The sequence below is a fragment of the Podarcis cretensis genome, assembly GCF_951804945.1.
Source record: "Podarcis cretensis genome assembly, chromosome: 1".
Lineage (NCBI taxonomy): Eukaryota > Metazoa > Chordata > Lepidosauria > Squamata > Lacertidae > Podarcis > Podarcis cretensis.
In genome coordinates, this window is record NC_137170.1 from 18,663,820 (window position 1) to 18,678,188 (window position 14,369).

General features: G+C 45.3%; 1 protein-coding gene across 2 annotated transcripts in view; it reads left to right on the top strand.

The window, feature by feature from the left end:
• The window catches only part of LOC307200287 (cholesterol 24-hydroxylase-like), a 40,577-nt gene extending 26,714 nt beyond the window's left edge, over positions 1–13,863 (top strand). For both annotated transcript variants that reach the window (XM_079948784.1, XM_079948785.1), the window contains 4 exons: positions 5,616–5,726; positions 7,126–7,214; positions 8,740–8,806; positions 13,020–13,863. In XM_079948784.1, coding sequence (XP_079804910.1) covers positions 5,616–5,726; positions 7,126–7,214; positions 8,740–8,806; positions 13,020–13,187 — 435 coding nt within the window. In that variant the 3' untranslated portion in view covers positions 13,188–13,863. The remainder of the gene's footprint in view (positions 1–5,615; positions 5,727–7,125; positions 7,215–8,739; positions 8,807–13,019) is intronic.
• The last annotated feature ends 506 nt before the right edge of the window (positions 13,864–14,369 follow it).

Consider the following 14,369-nt stretch of genomic DNA (forward strand, 5'->3'; position numbering starts at 1 on the left):
GGACTCATAGCACCACACACACCCCGTCACCCGCTCCGCAGCCTTTAAAAAGGCTCCTTCGCGGGTCGGGGGGCGCAAACGGTGCCCGCCGAGTCACCAAGTCCATGGGCATCACCGCCCATGGTTTTTGAGGGTCCCCGCGTCGCCGGCGCAGCAGGACCCAACCCCTACCCAGCAGGCTCCCTCCGGAGCTCGGAGGGAGTCCGCCATTCGGCGATGGCGCCGACCCGGAAGTCAAGGCCAAAGTGGATTTCTTGTGTGTGTTTGGCTGTGAGGCTTGGGTCCTCCTTCCAATGGCCACTCGCAGAAAGGGTGAACCAAGATCTAGGAAAATGATCTTTGTAGGCTATGAGCTGGGCTCAAAGGCGTGCCATTTCGCATACCCTACTGGCAACCAGTCTAAGCTGCTTATTAGCAGCAGTGCTGAGTTTTGTGAGCAGAGTGGGTGGAAACGTCTTCACGGGAACCCGGATGTTCTGTTTGACTCAGATGAGGAAGAGGAGGAGGACGAAGCTGAACCTGTTGCTGAGGTGGACAGTCCACAGCCACAGAGTCCAGAAATGGGATCTCCAAGGCAGAGGCTCCGAACCTCTCCAAAAGGGAGTCCCAAGACCCCTCCACAGGTCTCTGTCAAATCTGAGCCAAGGAGTGAGCCATCCTCGCCAGCAGACCCAGCTGTGAGGCCGAAAAGGCGCAGAAGGTCAGAGGGGAAGGTTTCTGACACGGGATGGTGTGGCTGGCCCAAGTGAATCAGGCGCAGTTCCAGAGTTCACGCTGAGGAGGTCAGCAAGGTCAACCAAGGGAAAGCCACTGGAAAGGTACGAAGCCACTAGCGTCTGGGTAGGTGTGGCTAGATGTGAACCTGAATCCTTTGAGGATGTTCAGAAGTTGCCTCAGGAAGAAGCTAGCAAATGGCGTGAGGCGATGCAGAAGGAGATGAAATCAATGGAGTCTCTTGGTGTGTTCTCACTCATACAGTTGCTGGCTGGAAAGCAGGCTGTGAGTTGCAGATGGGTTTACCGTCTTAAACCCACAGAAGCTGGAGAACCCCAATATAAAGCTAGATTAGTAGCCTGAGGATTCACACAGAAGAAGGGTGTCCACTTCACAGAGGTCTATTCGCCGACCTCGAGGGCCGAGACTCTGAGAACGCTTTTAGCTTGTGCAGCACAGAGAGGTTGGAAGGTGAACCATTTTGATGTGGATGTTGCCTACCTGAACTCAGACCTCCAGGAGGAGTTGTACATGCTCCCTCCTCCAGGGTTTGGAGTCAGTGTGCCAGGCACCGTGTGGCGGTTGCACAAATCCATCTATGGATTACGCCAATCTGCCAGAAATTGGAATATGTGTCTGAGTGAAGCCTTAGAAGAGCTAGGTTTCAGGAGAAGTGTTGTGGACAGCTGTCTCTACCTTAATGGTTCAGGTGAGATGCAGCAAGCTGCTCAGATTTTTGTTGATGATATCTTGATCATGGCACAGACAGGTAAACAAGTGGAGGAGTTTGCTAAGGAACTTGGAAAGCGGTTCAAGCTCAAGCAGCGGCGCAAGATTGAGCAGTTGCTTGAGAAGTTCAGGATGTCTGAGTGTGCAGGTTGCAGAACACCCATGGAGGCTGGTTACGTGAAATAATGTCAGCAAGTAGAACGCGTTGTGATCGAAAATACTGAATGCTTTCAGTCAGCTCTGGGTAGTCTACTGTATCTGTCACAGTGGAGCAGACCAGACATAGCGTTTGCTGTCAATCTGCTCAGTAGAGAGGCTTCAAGTCCTAGTGTGCAGGCCTGGAATGGTGTTAAACGGGTCCTAAAGCGCCCCCCCCGACCCACGAAGAGCCTTTTTAAAGGCTGCGGAGAGGGTACGGGGAGTGGCGTGGTGCTGTGAGTAGACCGCTACTGCAGTGGAGCGAAGCCGCGAGCCATGGCCGGAGACCGCTGACTTTCTTCCCTGAAATTCGGACTCTAATTAATCCGTGAGTAGATTGGAATTTGGACTTTAAAAAGCTTATCCTTGAATTCGGCACGATCGGGGGATGTGCTAAAGGGAAGTCCGCACCCCCCCTGCCTACAGAAAATTTAAAGCAAAGATCGGAGAACTAAGGTGGAGAGTTCTTTCCTTGGTGTTCTGTAAAAGATAAGATTTGCATGAATTTGACAGAAGAAGATGTGTGCTGGAGAGTAAGAGTGATTTTTTAGAAGTTTGTCTTTTTTGAACCCCCCCAGACCCGGGGGTGTCCTTTTATGTGAGCTGGAGAACAAGGAACGAGGAGTTTGACAGCTGTCAAAGGAGCTGTCAAACGGGCAGCGAAAGTGAAAAACTCTATTATTTAACACTTTTTGGACTTAATTTGTTACATTCGAACTAAAGTGGTTGGAAACAAAGTAGGGAAATAACAAAGTAAAGGACTATTGGAAAAGATTACTAAGTAACTAGAATCCCCCTAGGGGAAACATTGAAACATTGCAATGGCTGCAGATGGAAAACTACAGGCAGAGCTAGAAAGAATGTTTTTTCTTGTGGGAAAACTGGAGGAGCAGACTACGGTCATGAGTAAACAACTCATAACCTTGAACTCTAAAATAAATGACTCTGCTGAAGGTACAATGGATTTGACTGTGGAAAAGTCTGCAGCTGAATCAGAAGAGATAACTTCGGAACAGGGGGAGAGCGAGCAAGGGCTAGTACAGATGGAGACTACCAACCACAAGCCTACATTGTTAGAATACAAAGAAGAAGACCCTTGGATTACAAATCTGCGAAAGATGCGAAAGAGGAGGGAGGAAGCCCCTGGAACATCTGGAATACCTGATTTTAAAAGAAATAAGAAATACGACTGGGGCTTCCTATTTGAGTATGGACTGGTTGATCTTCTGCAGCAGCTGGTGTCAAGTACTTTGGATGGAAGAAATTCTGATGAGACTGAGCTGAAATTTCCCCGAAACCTGAGGACCAATGAGGAGGGTTACCAACAAGATCGGCAAAGAGAGACTGACAAGGACTTAAAGGCCTCAGATGTGAGGAACCCAGGCTAAAAACTGTTGTTATGGATGGGGGGACATTTGGAAGGGACAGAAACCGGGGCTGGGGGGGGGAAAGGAGAATTTGTTTTTAAATCTTTATGACTTTTGTGTTTGATTATTATGACCTATTTTTAAGATTAAAGGGAAATTCGTGGAAGGAACTCGAGACGACCTTAGGAAAGGCTTTAATGTTTTATAAGAAAATTGGATAAGTAAAATCTGGCTAAGTAAATGGTTTTTTTTTTAAAAAAAAAAAAAAAACATATATATTTAGATATAGTAATAATATGCAATGGATGAGAGATTTGAATTTGCTGAGTTAATGTAACTGAACTAGGATGTATGAAGGGGGGATGGGGGGAGGTCAAGAACTGGGGTTAGGAAAGTAAGGTTATGAAATTTTTATACGTGTTGTCTTTGTCTTTGTGTGTGTATGTTTGTCTTTATAAAATGTGAAAATTTAATAAAAATATTTAAAAAAAAAAATGGAATGGTGTTAAACGGGTGCTACGTTACCTGCAAGATACCAAAGATTTTTGCCTCAAGATGTCAGCTGAGGGTGGTGTCAAGCTGACCGACTGGGTGGATTCAGATTGGGCTGAATCCTTGAGGACCGCAAGTCAGTGTCAGGCCTAGTGGTGAAGTTTGGGAACTCAGTAGTTGGGTGGAGGTCCCGAAAGCAAAGTCTCATAGCGCTTTCATCTACTGAAGCTGAGTTCAGTGCGCTATCTGAGGTTTGCAGAGAGCTGGCGTTCTATGCGTGTTTGGTCCAGGAACTCTGTGGAGAACATTGCCTGCCCATCGTGGTGCATGAAGACAATCAACCGTGTCTCAAATTGGCCGAGACGGCGCAATTTAGGGCCAGGACCAAACATTTGGACATACGTTTTCAGAATGTGTGTCAGAGCGTTCATGAGGGGCTAGTTACTCTAAAATACTGTCCCTCAACCAAGAACCTCGCTGATGGCTTCACGAAGCCATTATCCTTCCAGAAGCATGAGGAGTTCTGTGAAGGTCTGTGTTTGGGGTGAGCATTGTTGCTTATTTCCCCCAGATGCAGGACAAGAGGGGGTGTGGAGTTTGGAGTTTACAGGGTTAAAACTCCTTGGTGTCCTGTATCTGGGGAGTGGCCTGAAGCAGGGCCGTACGTCACAGGCTTTGTCTGTCTTTGTCTGTGAGTTGGTTTCACTTTAGACTGAGAGACGCTGCAAAGAAGCTGTTTGTGCTCTAAGCACGGAGAGATGCCGGAAAGTTCTGATGGATTTATTGCTGTGTAAATAAACACTTTTAGAGATACCAACGAACTGTCTCTGGACTTGATTTATCCCTCTATCTCACACGGACGGCAGGACCGCTGCTGCAACTCTGTTTTCCTGCCCAGGTCAGCCTCAAGCAGAACTATGCAGGGAAGCGCTGACTGGACGGCGGGATTTAATGGCCAAAGGTTCCACCGTAAATTCTATAAACTGTTCTGTTCTATATTCTGTTACCGTTGCATTTTCCAAGCACTCAGAGAACATTGTTTTGAACGGGGGGTGGGGGGGCCTGCAATCCTTTCCCTTGCACAGCATGCCAGTTTTTGCTGTGTTTGCCATGTCTTCTAATTTTCAGTTTTTAAAGAGCTAGGAGAACTGGCAGTCTCTCCTGGGGACTAGATAACAAACTATTGCTGCTAGTAGGATACTCCTACAACAATGAAACGGTAAATGAGGCTCACTTTTTCAGGTTCTGCAAAATGAGCAATCTTGGTCTGCATCCCTGATGAGTGCTTATCTGCGAGTCAGACCCACTGAACACAGGGGCTGCATTTGGCCACAGCATAGCATTCAGAGAGCAAGCCTAGCTTCTCGCTGGGTTCTTACACTTTTCCCTTCCCTCTCTTCTGGTATGGTAACAAGAACATCAGAAACTTCGATTTCTGGTTTAGATGAACCACAATTCAGTGTGTCATCAGACCTCTAAATACAGTCGTACATTGGTTTTCAAACAGCCTAGTTCTCGAACGTTTTGTCTCCCAACCGATCAAAACCCAGGAGTGAGTGTTCTGGTTTTCGAACGTTCTTTTGGAAGCTGAATGTCCGACGGGGCTTCCGATTAGCTGTAGGAGCTCCCTGCAGCCAATCAGAAGCCGCCCTTTGATTGCCAAACATTTCGGAAGTAAAATAGCCTTCCAGAACAGATTTTGTTTTACTTCTGAGGTACAACTCTGCTGTTTAATCTTTTGAAACTTTAACTGCTCATGGATGTGTTTGAAGAAAAGAGGGAGCAGTCAAACCCAGGGAGATAATTCTTGTAACACTAAACCATGGTTTGCCATTGCCTCCAAAGCAGCTCATTGAGACGTACTTCTGAGTAGGCATGTGTAGCCTTGTGCTGTAGATTTCTTTTTTTATTCCCCTTCCGCAAGAAAAATACAAAGTAGGAAACTTACAGGGGAATTAAGGCTGAGAACAAGTTATTAGTTCAAATAGCCCCAATAAATTTGTAACTGAACTGACTTTCTATGGGAAGAATTCCAGATGAAAACCCAACCCTTCCACTTAACAAATCATGCTAGTTGTTGAAAAGAAATGGCTCTTTTTACCTTTACTCTCTTAGGTTCTCAAAGAATCCCTGCGGTTATATCCACCAGCTCCAGCAACTGTCCGCTGGACAGAAAGGGAATGTGTCATTGAAGGAATCAAAATTCCAGCAGAAACCACTTTGCTGGTGAGTCTTGTTTGAACGCCATGTGCTGTTATCTAACACATTGGAATTCAACACCAAACTTCCCCTGATGCAACAGACTTTTATGTCCAGGGCAATGTATGCACTCTGATTCTCTAAAAGGATGAGAAAGCAGCAGAATCTGCTCATGACTTGTTGCGGGGATGGTGAATGGGGAGAGGGCCTTCTCAGTATTGGCGCCCGCCCTGTGGAATGCCCTCCCATCAGATGTCAAGGAAATAAACAACTATCTGACTTTTAGAAGACATCTGAAGCCAGCCCTGTTTAGGGAAGTTTTTAATGTCTGGTGTTTTGTTGTATTTTTAATATTTTGTTGGAAGCAGCCCAGAGTGGCTGGGGAAACCCAACCAGATGGGCAGAGTATAAATAAGTTGTTGTTGTTTATTATCCTTACTGTGGTAAACCTAGGCAAGAGACATAGTAATATCTCAAAGACTGTACTGAGTAATTTCTTGGTCCCTTGCATCTCTCTGGGATTACATCTCTCTGCAATGAATAGTAATAATTGCTGAATAGGGCCATGCATTAGGGTTGCCATATTTCTAAAAGTAAAATTCCTGACACCCACAAAGTTGTTTAGCTTTTTTTGGGAAACCTCCCGCCCCCCCGAGTGATTTTAAGCTTATGGAGCTGTTTCCACTGCTCCCCCCACTGACATCATTTTTACACCCAAAAACCAGTCTACCATGCATGACTAAGTTTTTTTTAAAAAAGTTATGCAAATCTCCTCCTTAGAATGACTAGCAGAAGCTGAATTAAATTGTGCAAGCTGTAAATTATGTGAAATGCAGGATGACATGCAAATTAACTTACCTCGCAATCCTATACATGCCTACCCTGTCAAGTAGAGGAGATTACATATGGCATATAGGATTACAATGTTCATTTCATAATTGATGCAGGTTGCAGTATTGGGTTTTTGGATTGTTGCAGAATTCTTCTTCTTCTTTTAATCACAGAATGATTGGTTTTGTACCCCACTTTACCAGGCAAATTTTCCACTCAAAGCAGCTTTTAATGTCTAAAATAACACAATAGTTTAACAAAATGACGTTAAGCTATAATGAAGCAATGAAATATTAAAAAGCGGGGGGGACGATGCTAACTGATCATTGTATGCTAGGAAATGTGTACTTAGTGGGGGTGTTCAGTGTGATCACTTATAGTTATTATTAAATGCTTTTAATATTTCTTTGCTCACAGTTACTGTAAGTTGCCTCGAGCCCTTTAAGAATAGGGTGATGCATGTTCTATGCAGGACTAATCAGGGAAAGGAACCAGGACTTGATTAAAATACTGTATGCACTTGCCTCTAACTTTGAACAAGCAATGTTTTTAAGAGTCATATATAGAAATGTAAACTGCTCTGTTCCCTTGGCAGTTCAGCACCTATGTCATGGGACGTATGGAAAGGTTTTTCAAGGATGCACTGGTCTTTGATCCTGAGCGATTTAGCAAAGACCAGCCAAGGTGAGTCCCTTTGTTATTTCTTCTAACAAAAATACGTGGTGACTGTCATTGAGACACACTGCTAATTCTTACGATTTTCAGAGGACTTGAAGAAAATATCAGAATTTTTTGAACGCCAAACACAACATTAGGACAGGTATTGGAAGTGTCTGCCGGGTAGGGGTGTAGGAAGGCATCCATTTCTATTGCAACCCATCTTCATTGTTGTGGCGTTTGCCCTCCTAGGTGTGTGACATCATACTGGGTTCAGAAGGAAAGGGTTAACTAAGTGTAAAATGACTAACCAATGGGAACCCAAGGGGAGGAGTTAGGAGTTAGAGTTAGGGTGGTTGAGAAGTTAGTCTGGAGTTAGAGAAGAGATGGAGAGGTTAAGTCTGTGGGCTGCCCTAGTCTGATGTGAGAGAGTGAGAGAATTTGTTAAGAGGAGTCAGTCAAACAGTTGATATAATCAGTCATAAGGTATTAGGAAGGTATAGGCCAGTACAGAAACTAAAGTTAAGATACTGACAGGATTATTTTATGAGAAACCATAAACTTGTTAATGTTTATAAAATAAACATGTTTATTTGGTTCAAGTTTAACAACTGTCTGGACTCAGTTGGTGGCAGCGGGGAAGCGAGCACAGTGGTGGCACAGGGATCAAGAGACCGTTAAATGTCTGGGGACCCTGTGTGATCGCCACAGTTGTGTGCAGTGCTGTCTCCATTCTGCTGCAGTTTGTCATGTGATTAAAAAACTTATATTATTCACCTCGCTGTCTGCTGCGGTGGGATTTCACGTTATTAATTACGTTATTCCATCCCATTCATTTCGGTGCAAAGGAAATGCAATGCACACAGAGAACCAATCATAATCGATTGCATACCACTTGCAGACTGAAAACAACAGCAACAGTGAATATTGATTGTATTTGCTGGATTGATTTCCATTTGGCACGTGGAACGAATAAGCAAACATTAAATTCTCCTGCGTCTGTACCACCAGACTATAAAATTTTCTGCCACGTGTCAGACTTTTTAGACCTTTTCCCTTACTTGTGATAAAAACTTAAGAGTTTCCAGTAAATGGCAACATTCACAAAATTATTTCAGTTATTTAGGGTTGCTACGTGACCAGGGATAAAAACAGACTTGGCTTCTTTCTGTGCTTTTTAACAGCAACTTGATCTGTAGAAATTAATTGACAGAGCTTTTTTGGGCGTAAGCAGAGATCAGGAAGTGACTATGACTATTGTCAACCTGCTATTAAATACAACACCTAAATGGGAAGGTTGTCATAAAGCAAGGTCCCAGGTTCAGTCCTCAGCATTTCCAGGTTGGGCTGGTAAATATTCCCTGCCTGAACCCCCGAAGAGCTGCTGTCAGCTAGTGTAGACAATATTGAGCTAGATGAACCAATATCTGACTCTGTATATAGCACCTTACTGTGTTCCTATGTTCATTAGCAGCTGTAATATATGCTGTTGCCTTTCTGGTGTTTTAAAAACCATCTTATTCTTGTCTGTCTTGTTTTTGTGATGGTTTAGGCCGTCCTTTTGCTATTTCCCATTTTCCCTGGGACCTCGTTCCTGTATTGGGCAGATATTTGCACTGGTAAGTAACGCAGTCCGCTGGTCAAGTGATGCAGGAGATAGGTCCCTTTGTTTGAATTGCATCCCCTCCTCTTCTGCTTTTATGGAGTCCTACTTGCTGCTGCGGGAGGCGGGTGGCGCTGTGGGTTAAACTACAGAGCCTAGGACTTGCTGATCAGAAGGTCGGCGATTCAAATCCCCGTGACGGGGTGAGCTCCCATTCCTCGGTCCCTGCTCCTGCCAACCTAGCAGTTCAAAAGCACGTCAAAGTGCAAGTAGATAAATAGGTACCACTCTGGCGGGAAGGTAAATGGTGTTTCCGTGCGCTGCTCTGGTTCACCAGAAGCAGCTTAGTCATGCTAGCCACATGACCCGGAAGCTGTACGCCGGCTCCCTTGGCTAATAAAGCGAGATGAGCACCGCAACCCCAGAGTCGGTCACGACTGGACCTAATGGTCAGGGGTCCCTTTACCTTTTTACTTACTGCTGCAGGCAGGAGTGGAAGCTGAGTTAAGGTACTAATGGAGTAATAAGATGAGAGACCCAGTGGCGATCTCAAGGATGCCTCAAATTTTTAAGTTGAAGAAGCACCATTTTATAAAGCAAAGATGAAGAACCTGTAGCCCACCCCACCCCCCGGTGTCGTTGGACTTCGACTCCCATCAACACGATCCAGCATGGCCAAAGCCATGGTTTCGGAAGCTGGTGTCATGGTCCGGTTCATGGGCAATCGAAGTCCCGGCTGGGGACGTCAGGACCGGGTGCAAGATGGCGGGGTGGGAGCAGGAACGGGAGTCCAGAAGCCAGGAGTCCAGAAGCCAAGGGTCCGAGGGTCAGGAAGCAAGGAGTCACGAAGGCAGGGGTTCGAGGAGCAAGGAGTCAAGGAACCAAACGCAGCAAGGCAGGGAACATGTTGCTGTGGCAAAGAGCTCTGAAGGAAAATGCTGACCTTATATCCCTTCCCGGCTCTTGCCACCAGGAGCTGTGAGTTATCAATCGGCCTCACCTGTGCTTCTTCAGAACAAACTTAGGAAGGCCCCAGTCCTGGTCACAGGGCCTGGCTCCTGCACACACACCTGACAGCTGGCTTCTTTCAACAACCCATAGTTAAGATCAACCATAGTTTAGGGTTCCAGACAGATTGCTAAACGGTGGTTATTGGAAATCAGAACGGGAAGCTTCCAAACTGATGGAGAAGAGAAGGGAGCATGTGAGTTCAAGGCTTACTTAGACTCGTTCTGGTCATCCTAAACTATGGTTTTAACATGTGGATGGGGGACCTCAGGCCCGAGAGCTGAATGCAGCCCATCGAGCCCTTCTATCTAACTCTTGAAGACTACCCAGGTGAAACCACTCTCTGGCCTTGCTACTCACCACTCTTAAATGCTTTTGATTGGCTAGAATTGGTCACTGAACTGTGGTCTTGCATCTTGCTTGCTCAAATGGAGGATGAAAATGGGTGTCAAAGGTGCATCCGGAAACATGGCTGGAACGTAGCATACTGTGAGAGTCCTAACTCTTGCTCAAGCCACCTCTTTCCTCTGGCCCTGCTCCCTTACAAGGCTAGCAGCCCCTTAAAAGTTAACCAAAAAGGAATTAGGCCCTTGGATTAAAATGTGCTGCAACAATAAAAAATATACCTTTTTTAAATCCAAAAAACAAACAAAAACCCCTTGGTTTGGGGCTTCAAAGGTACTCAGTTAAGGTAATTGAAGGTGACACCTGACCAGTGATATCTGTCACCTCTGAGTGCACTTTCAGCCAAGGAATTATGGTTACACAGATTTACAATTGTCAATACCTTTATTAGGATCAACAAAAATGTCACGAAATAGTGGCATGGTTTCATGTTCTCCAGAACGCTTAGAATCAGGTAGAATTTCCACTAAATTCACGCTCCATTTTTCTCAGTAATCTTTGCAACCACAGCTTTAATTCAAATGCATTTTTTAAAAACTTATTTCCAATTTATTTATACAGTGGGACGCGGGTGGCACTGTGGGTTAAACCACAGAGCCTAGGGCTTGCTGATCAGAAGGTTGGCGGTTCAAATCCCTGTGACGGAGTGAGCTCCCATTGCTCAGTCCCAGCTCCTGCCAACCTAGCAGTTCGAAAGCACATCAAAGTGCAAGTAGATAAATAGGTACCGCTCCGACAGGAAGGTAAACAGCGTTTCCGTGCACTGCTCTGTTTTGCCAGAAGCGGCTTAGTCATGCTGGCCACATGACCCGGAAGCTGTACGCCAGCTCTCTCGGCCCATAGAGCGAGATGAGTGCCGCAACCCCAGAGTCAGTCACGACTGGATCTAATGGTCAGGGGACCCTTTACCTTTACCTTTACCTCTGGTTACGAACTTAATTCGTTCTGAAGGTCCGTTCTTAACCTGAAACCATTCTTAACCTGAAGTACCACTTTAGCTAATGGGACCTCCCGCTGCCACCGCGCTGCCGCTGCATAATTCTGTTCTCATCCTGAGGTAAAGTTCTTAACCCGAGGTACTACTTCCGGGTTAGTGGAGTCTGCAACCCGAAGTGTTTGTAACCCAAGGTGTTTGTAACCCGAGGTACCACTGTACACTGCTTTTCACCACAAATGGTCACAAAGTGGTTTTCCACTACCAACAATAAAACTATCAATCCATCAAAATAACACAAGTGTTCAAAACAAAAATCACAGGTTAAAAACACATTCAGTAAGTCGACAGGGCACAACTTGCTTAAAACAGCCACTGAAAATAAAAAACATTTTTCTTTAGTTCAGAAGGAGAAGGAAGGTTGTCTGATCTCAGCTTAGGATGCAGGGCCACAGAATTGGGCCCACAACACTGACTGCACACTGGATACAAGCTGTGCATCTGAGCCCATGGGAAACCACTGACAGAGACTCTCCTGAAAATCTCAGAGATGGGGAAAGAGATATAAGGTATTAAGGAATCCAGCTGGCACTGTAAAGAAAGAATTCAGAGTGTACTTAGAGCGTGTTCCTGGTCCTTCCTTTCTGAAGTTGAATTGTTAGGCATCACATGACATCAGGTGGTCAACAAGTACCCACCCACCTGTCAGAAGTGCAGAGAGTACCTTGGTTCTCAAACTTAATCCGTTCTGGAAGTCCATTCCAAAACCAAGGTTCGTTTTACCATAGAAAGTAATGCAAAATGGATTGATCTGTTCCAGACAAGACCTAAAACAGCAATTTAACATGAATTTAACTAACGAGACCACTGATTCATAAAATGAAAGCAATAATCAACATACTGTACTATAAAATAAATAAGACAGTATTGTAGATGATAGAAATAAAAATTATTATTTTTTCTTACCTGCACTGACGATAGTTATTGTTTGGATTGCGGGGGGGGGGGGGGGGGGCTTTTTATCCATTTCCGCAGTCATACAATCAATCAGTCAGTAGGTGAACTGGGTTCCACACAGTCACAAAAACAAATCAACGGAAAAAGCCTCAAAAACAAAAGCACCAAACTTAATCCATTCTGGAAGTCCATTTCATAGAATCATAGAATCATAGAGTTGGAAGAGACCACAAGGGCCATTGAGTCCAACCCCCTGCCAAGCAGGAAACACCATCAGAGCACTCCTGACATATGGTTGTCAAGCCTCTGCTTAAAGACCTCCAAAGAAGGAGACGCCACCACACTCCTTGGCAGCAAATTCCACTGTCGAACAGCTCTGACTTCCAAAATGTTCCAAAATGTTTTGACTTCCAAAATGTTCAAAAACCAAGGTGCAGCTTCTGATTGGTGCAGGTGCCCCGGAAACAATACCCGGCTTCCAAAAAACATTTGAAAACCAGAACACTTACTTCCGGGTTTTTTGGCAACTGGGAACCAAGGCATTTGAGTACCAAGGCGTTTGAGAACCAAAGTACCACTGTACTGGATTGGGGCTGCCAGTTGCATCCTGATTTCAGATTTAACACTCTGTATTGTGGTCCAGGAGGATTCCAAGGCAAGTGTTCTCTTAACCCCATGTGTCCAGAGAATATATAGCTATATTTGAGCACTAATTTGAGCAAGGGGGAGAGTCTTGCTGCTCTCAGTAGGTGGTGGCAGTTAGTATTAGCTGGTAAGCTTCCCTTATTGACCACCTGGGGAGAAGGGCTTGTGAAGGGACCCCATGAAGGTCACACAGAGTCACTTGGAAGGACTGGATGAAGATGCAATAAAATTAAACACACCAAGCTCACTATTCTATTTTGGTTTTGTTTGCTTATAACAGATGGAGGCTAAAGTGGTGATGGCCAAGTTCCTGCAGCGGTTTGAATTCCAGCTGGTCCCGCCTCAGAGCTTTAAAATTATGGACACAGGAACACTGGCGCCATTGGATGGTGTGGTGTGTCGGCTGAAGCCACGCCGTCAGATGGGCGGGGAAGGAAATACTTACTAGAATGTGTTTAAAAGTGCACTTTATACATGGAGAGAATAATTGGGTGCTCTCTTCCCACCTTGGATCAAATCTACACTTCCAGGTGCCATAGGAAAGCTGCAGAGATAGCGCAGGATAGTGCGCACCCCAGAAATGATCTCTTTCAGCTTCTGCCTTCTGGAAGAAGGTACAGGGTTATTAAGACTAGGACTATCCGCCTGAGAAACAGTTTCTATCCAAATGCAATTTTGGTTTTAAACACAGTGTAAAGAATCTCTATGGGACTGTATTGTATTTTTAAAAGGGGGTATCAGAGTTTTTAGGGGGCTAAACAGGCTGGGATAGCTGGGATAGCAGGCTTGTTGGTTTTGAATGTCTGATGTAGATTTTTTTCAATTCTGTTCTTCTGTATGGGACAATGACAATAAAGATTATCATATCGTATTGAGAACAGACATCCCCCCAACCCCTGTGGGTCAGGCTGCCCTCCAGTCATTCACAAGCTGCTTTTATGTAAAGCAGTATCATGGGTTCACATGGTTGGAAATCAGAGGTGTGGGGCTTTGCGAGTGCCGCCAATCAGTTGATCTGGTGCTTGCCAAGAGCACAAAGCTTTGTAGATGCCAATGATCTGCTTGGACCCCCTCATCTCTAAAACTCTAACAAAACAGTGTAAGACACCACAATAACTATTGCAGCGCACTTTGCAAGCTGCAGCCAGCTTCCTGTTAGAATTCAGGCTCGGTCAGAGGTATGTGCCTATCTCTCCAGGCACCGGCTGAATTCTTTTGACCTCCCTCCGGCGACTCCCGGCAGGAAAAACACACGAGGTCCGTTCCGGCGATTTTCCTCAGGCTGTGAGAAAAACACACCAACTGCTTCTCCTCCTCCCTGTTCCCTGCATATCCCCAGGGAGGGGAATCAGACTCAGACAGAAATGTATCTACATTGCTTTTATTCCTGTCTTTAGCAGTCATACAGTGAAAGATGTCCGCTCTCTTCAACAAACAGAGAGAGACTCCAAAACTCCACCCATGTACATCCTGTACAGGTCATATGACACACACTGAGCTCACATCCTGTGCTCAATAAGGAGAATGGACTGCCCCTTTGTTTCCATGGCAACAGTCACATACATCCTGTCTGGCTTTGCAGCCACAAGCAGCTGACTGAGCTGCTAGAGCCTTTGCTTGCTGCAGCATT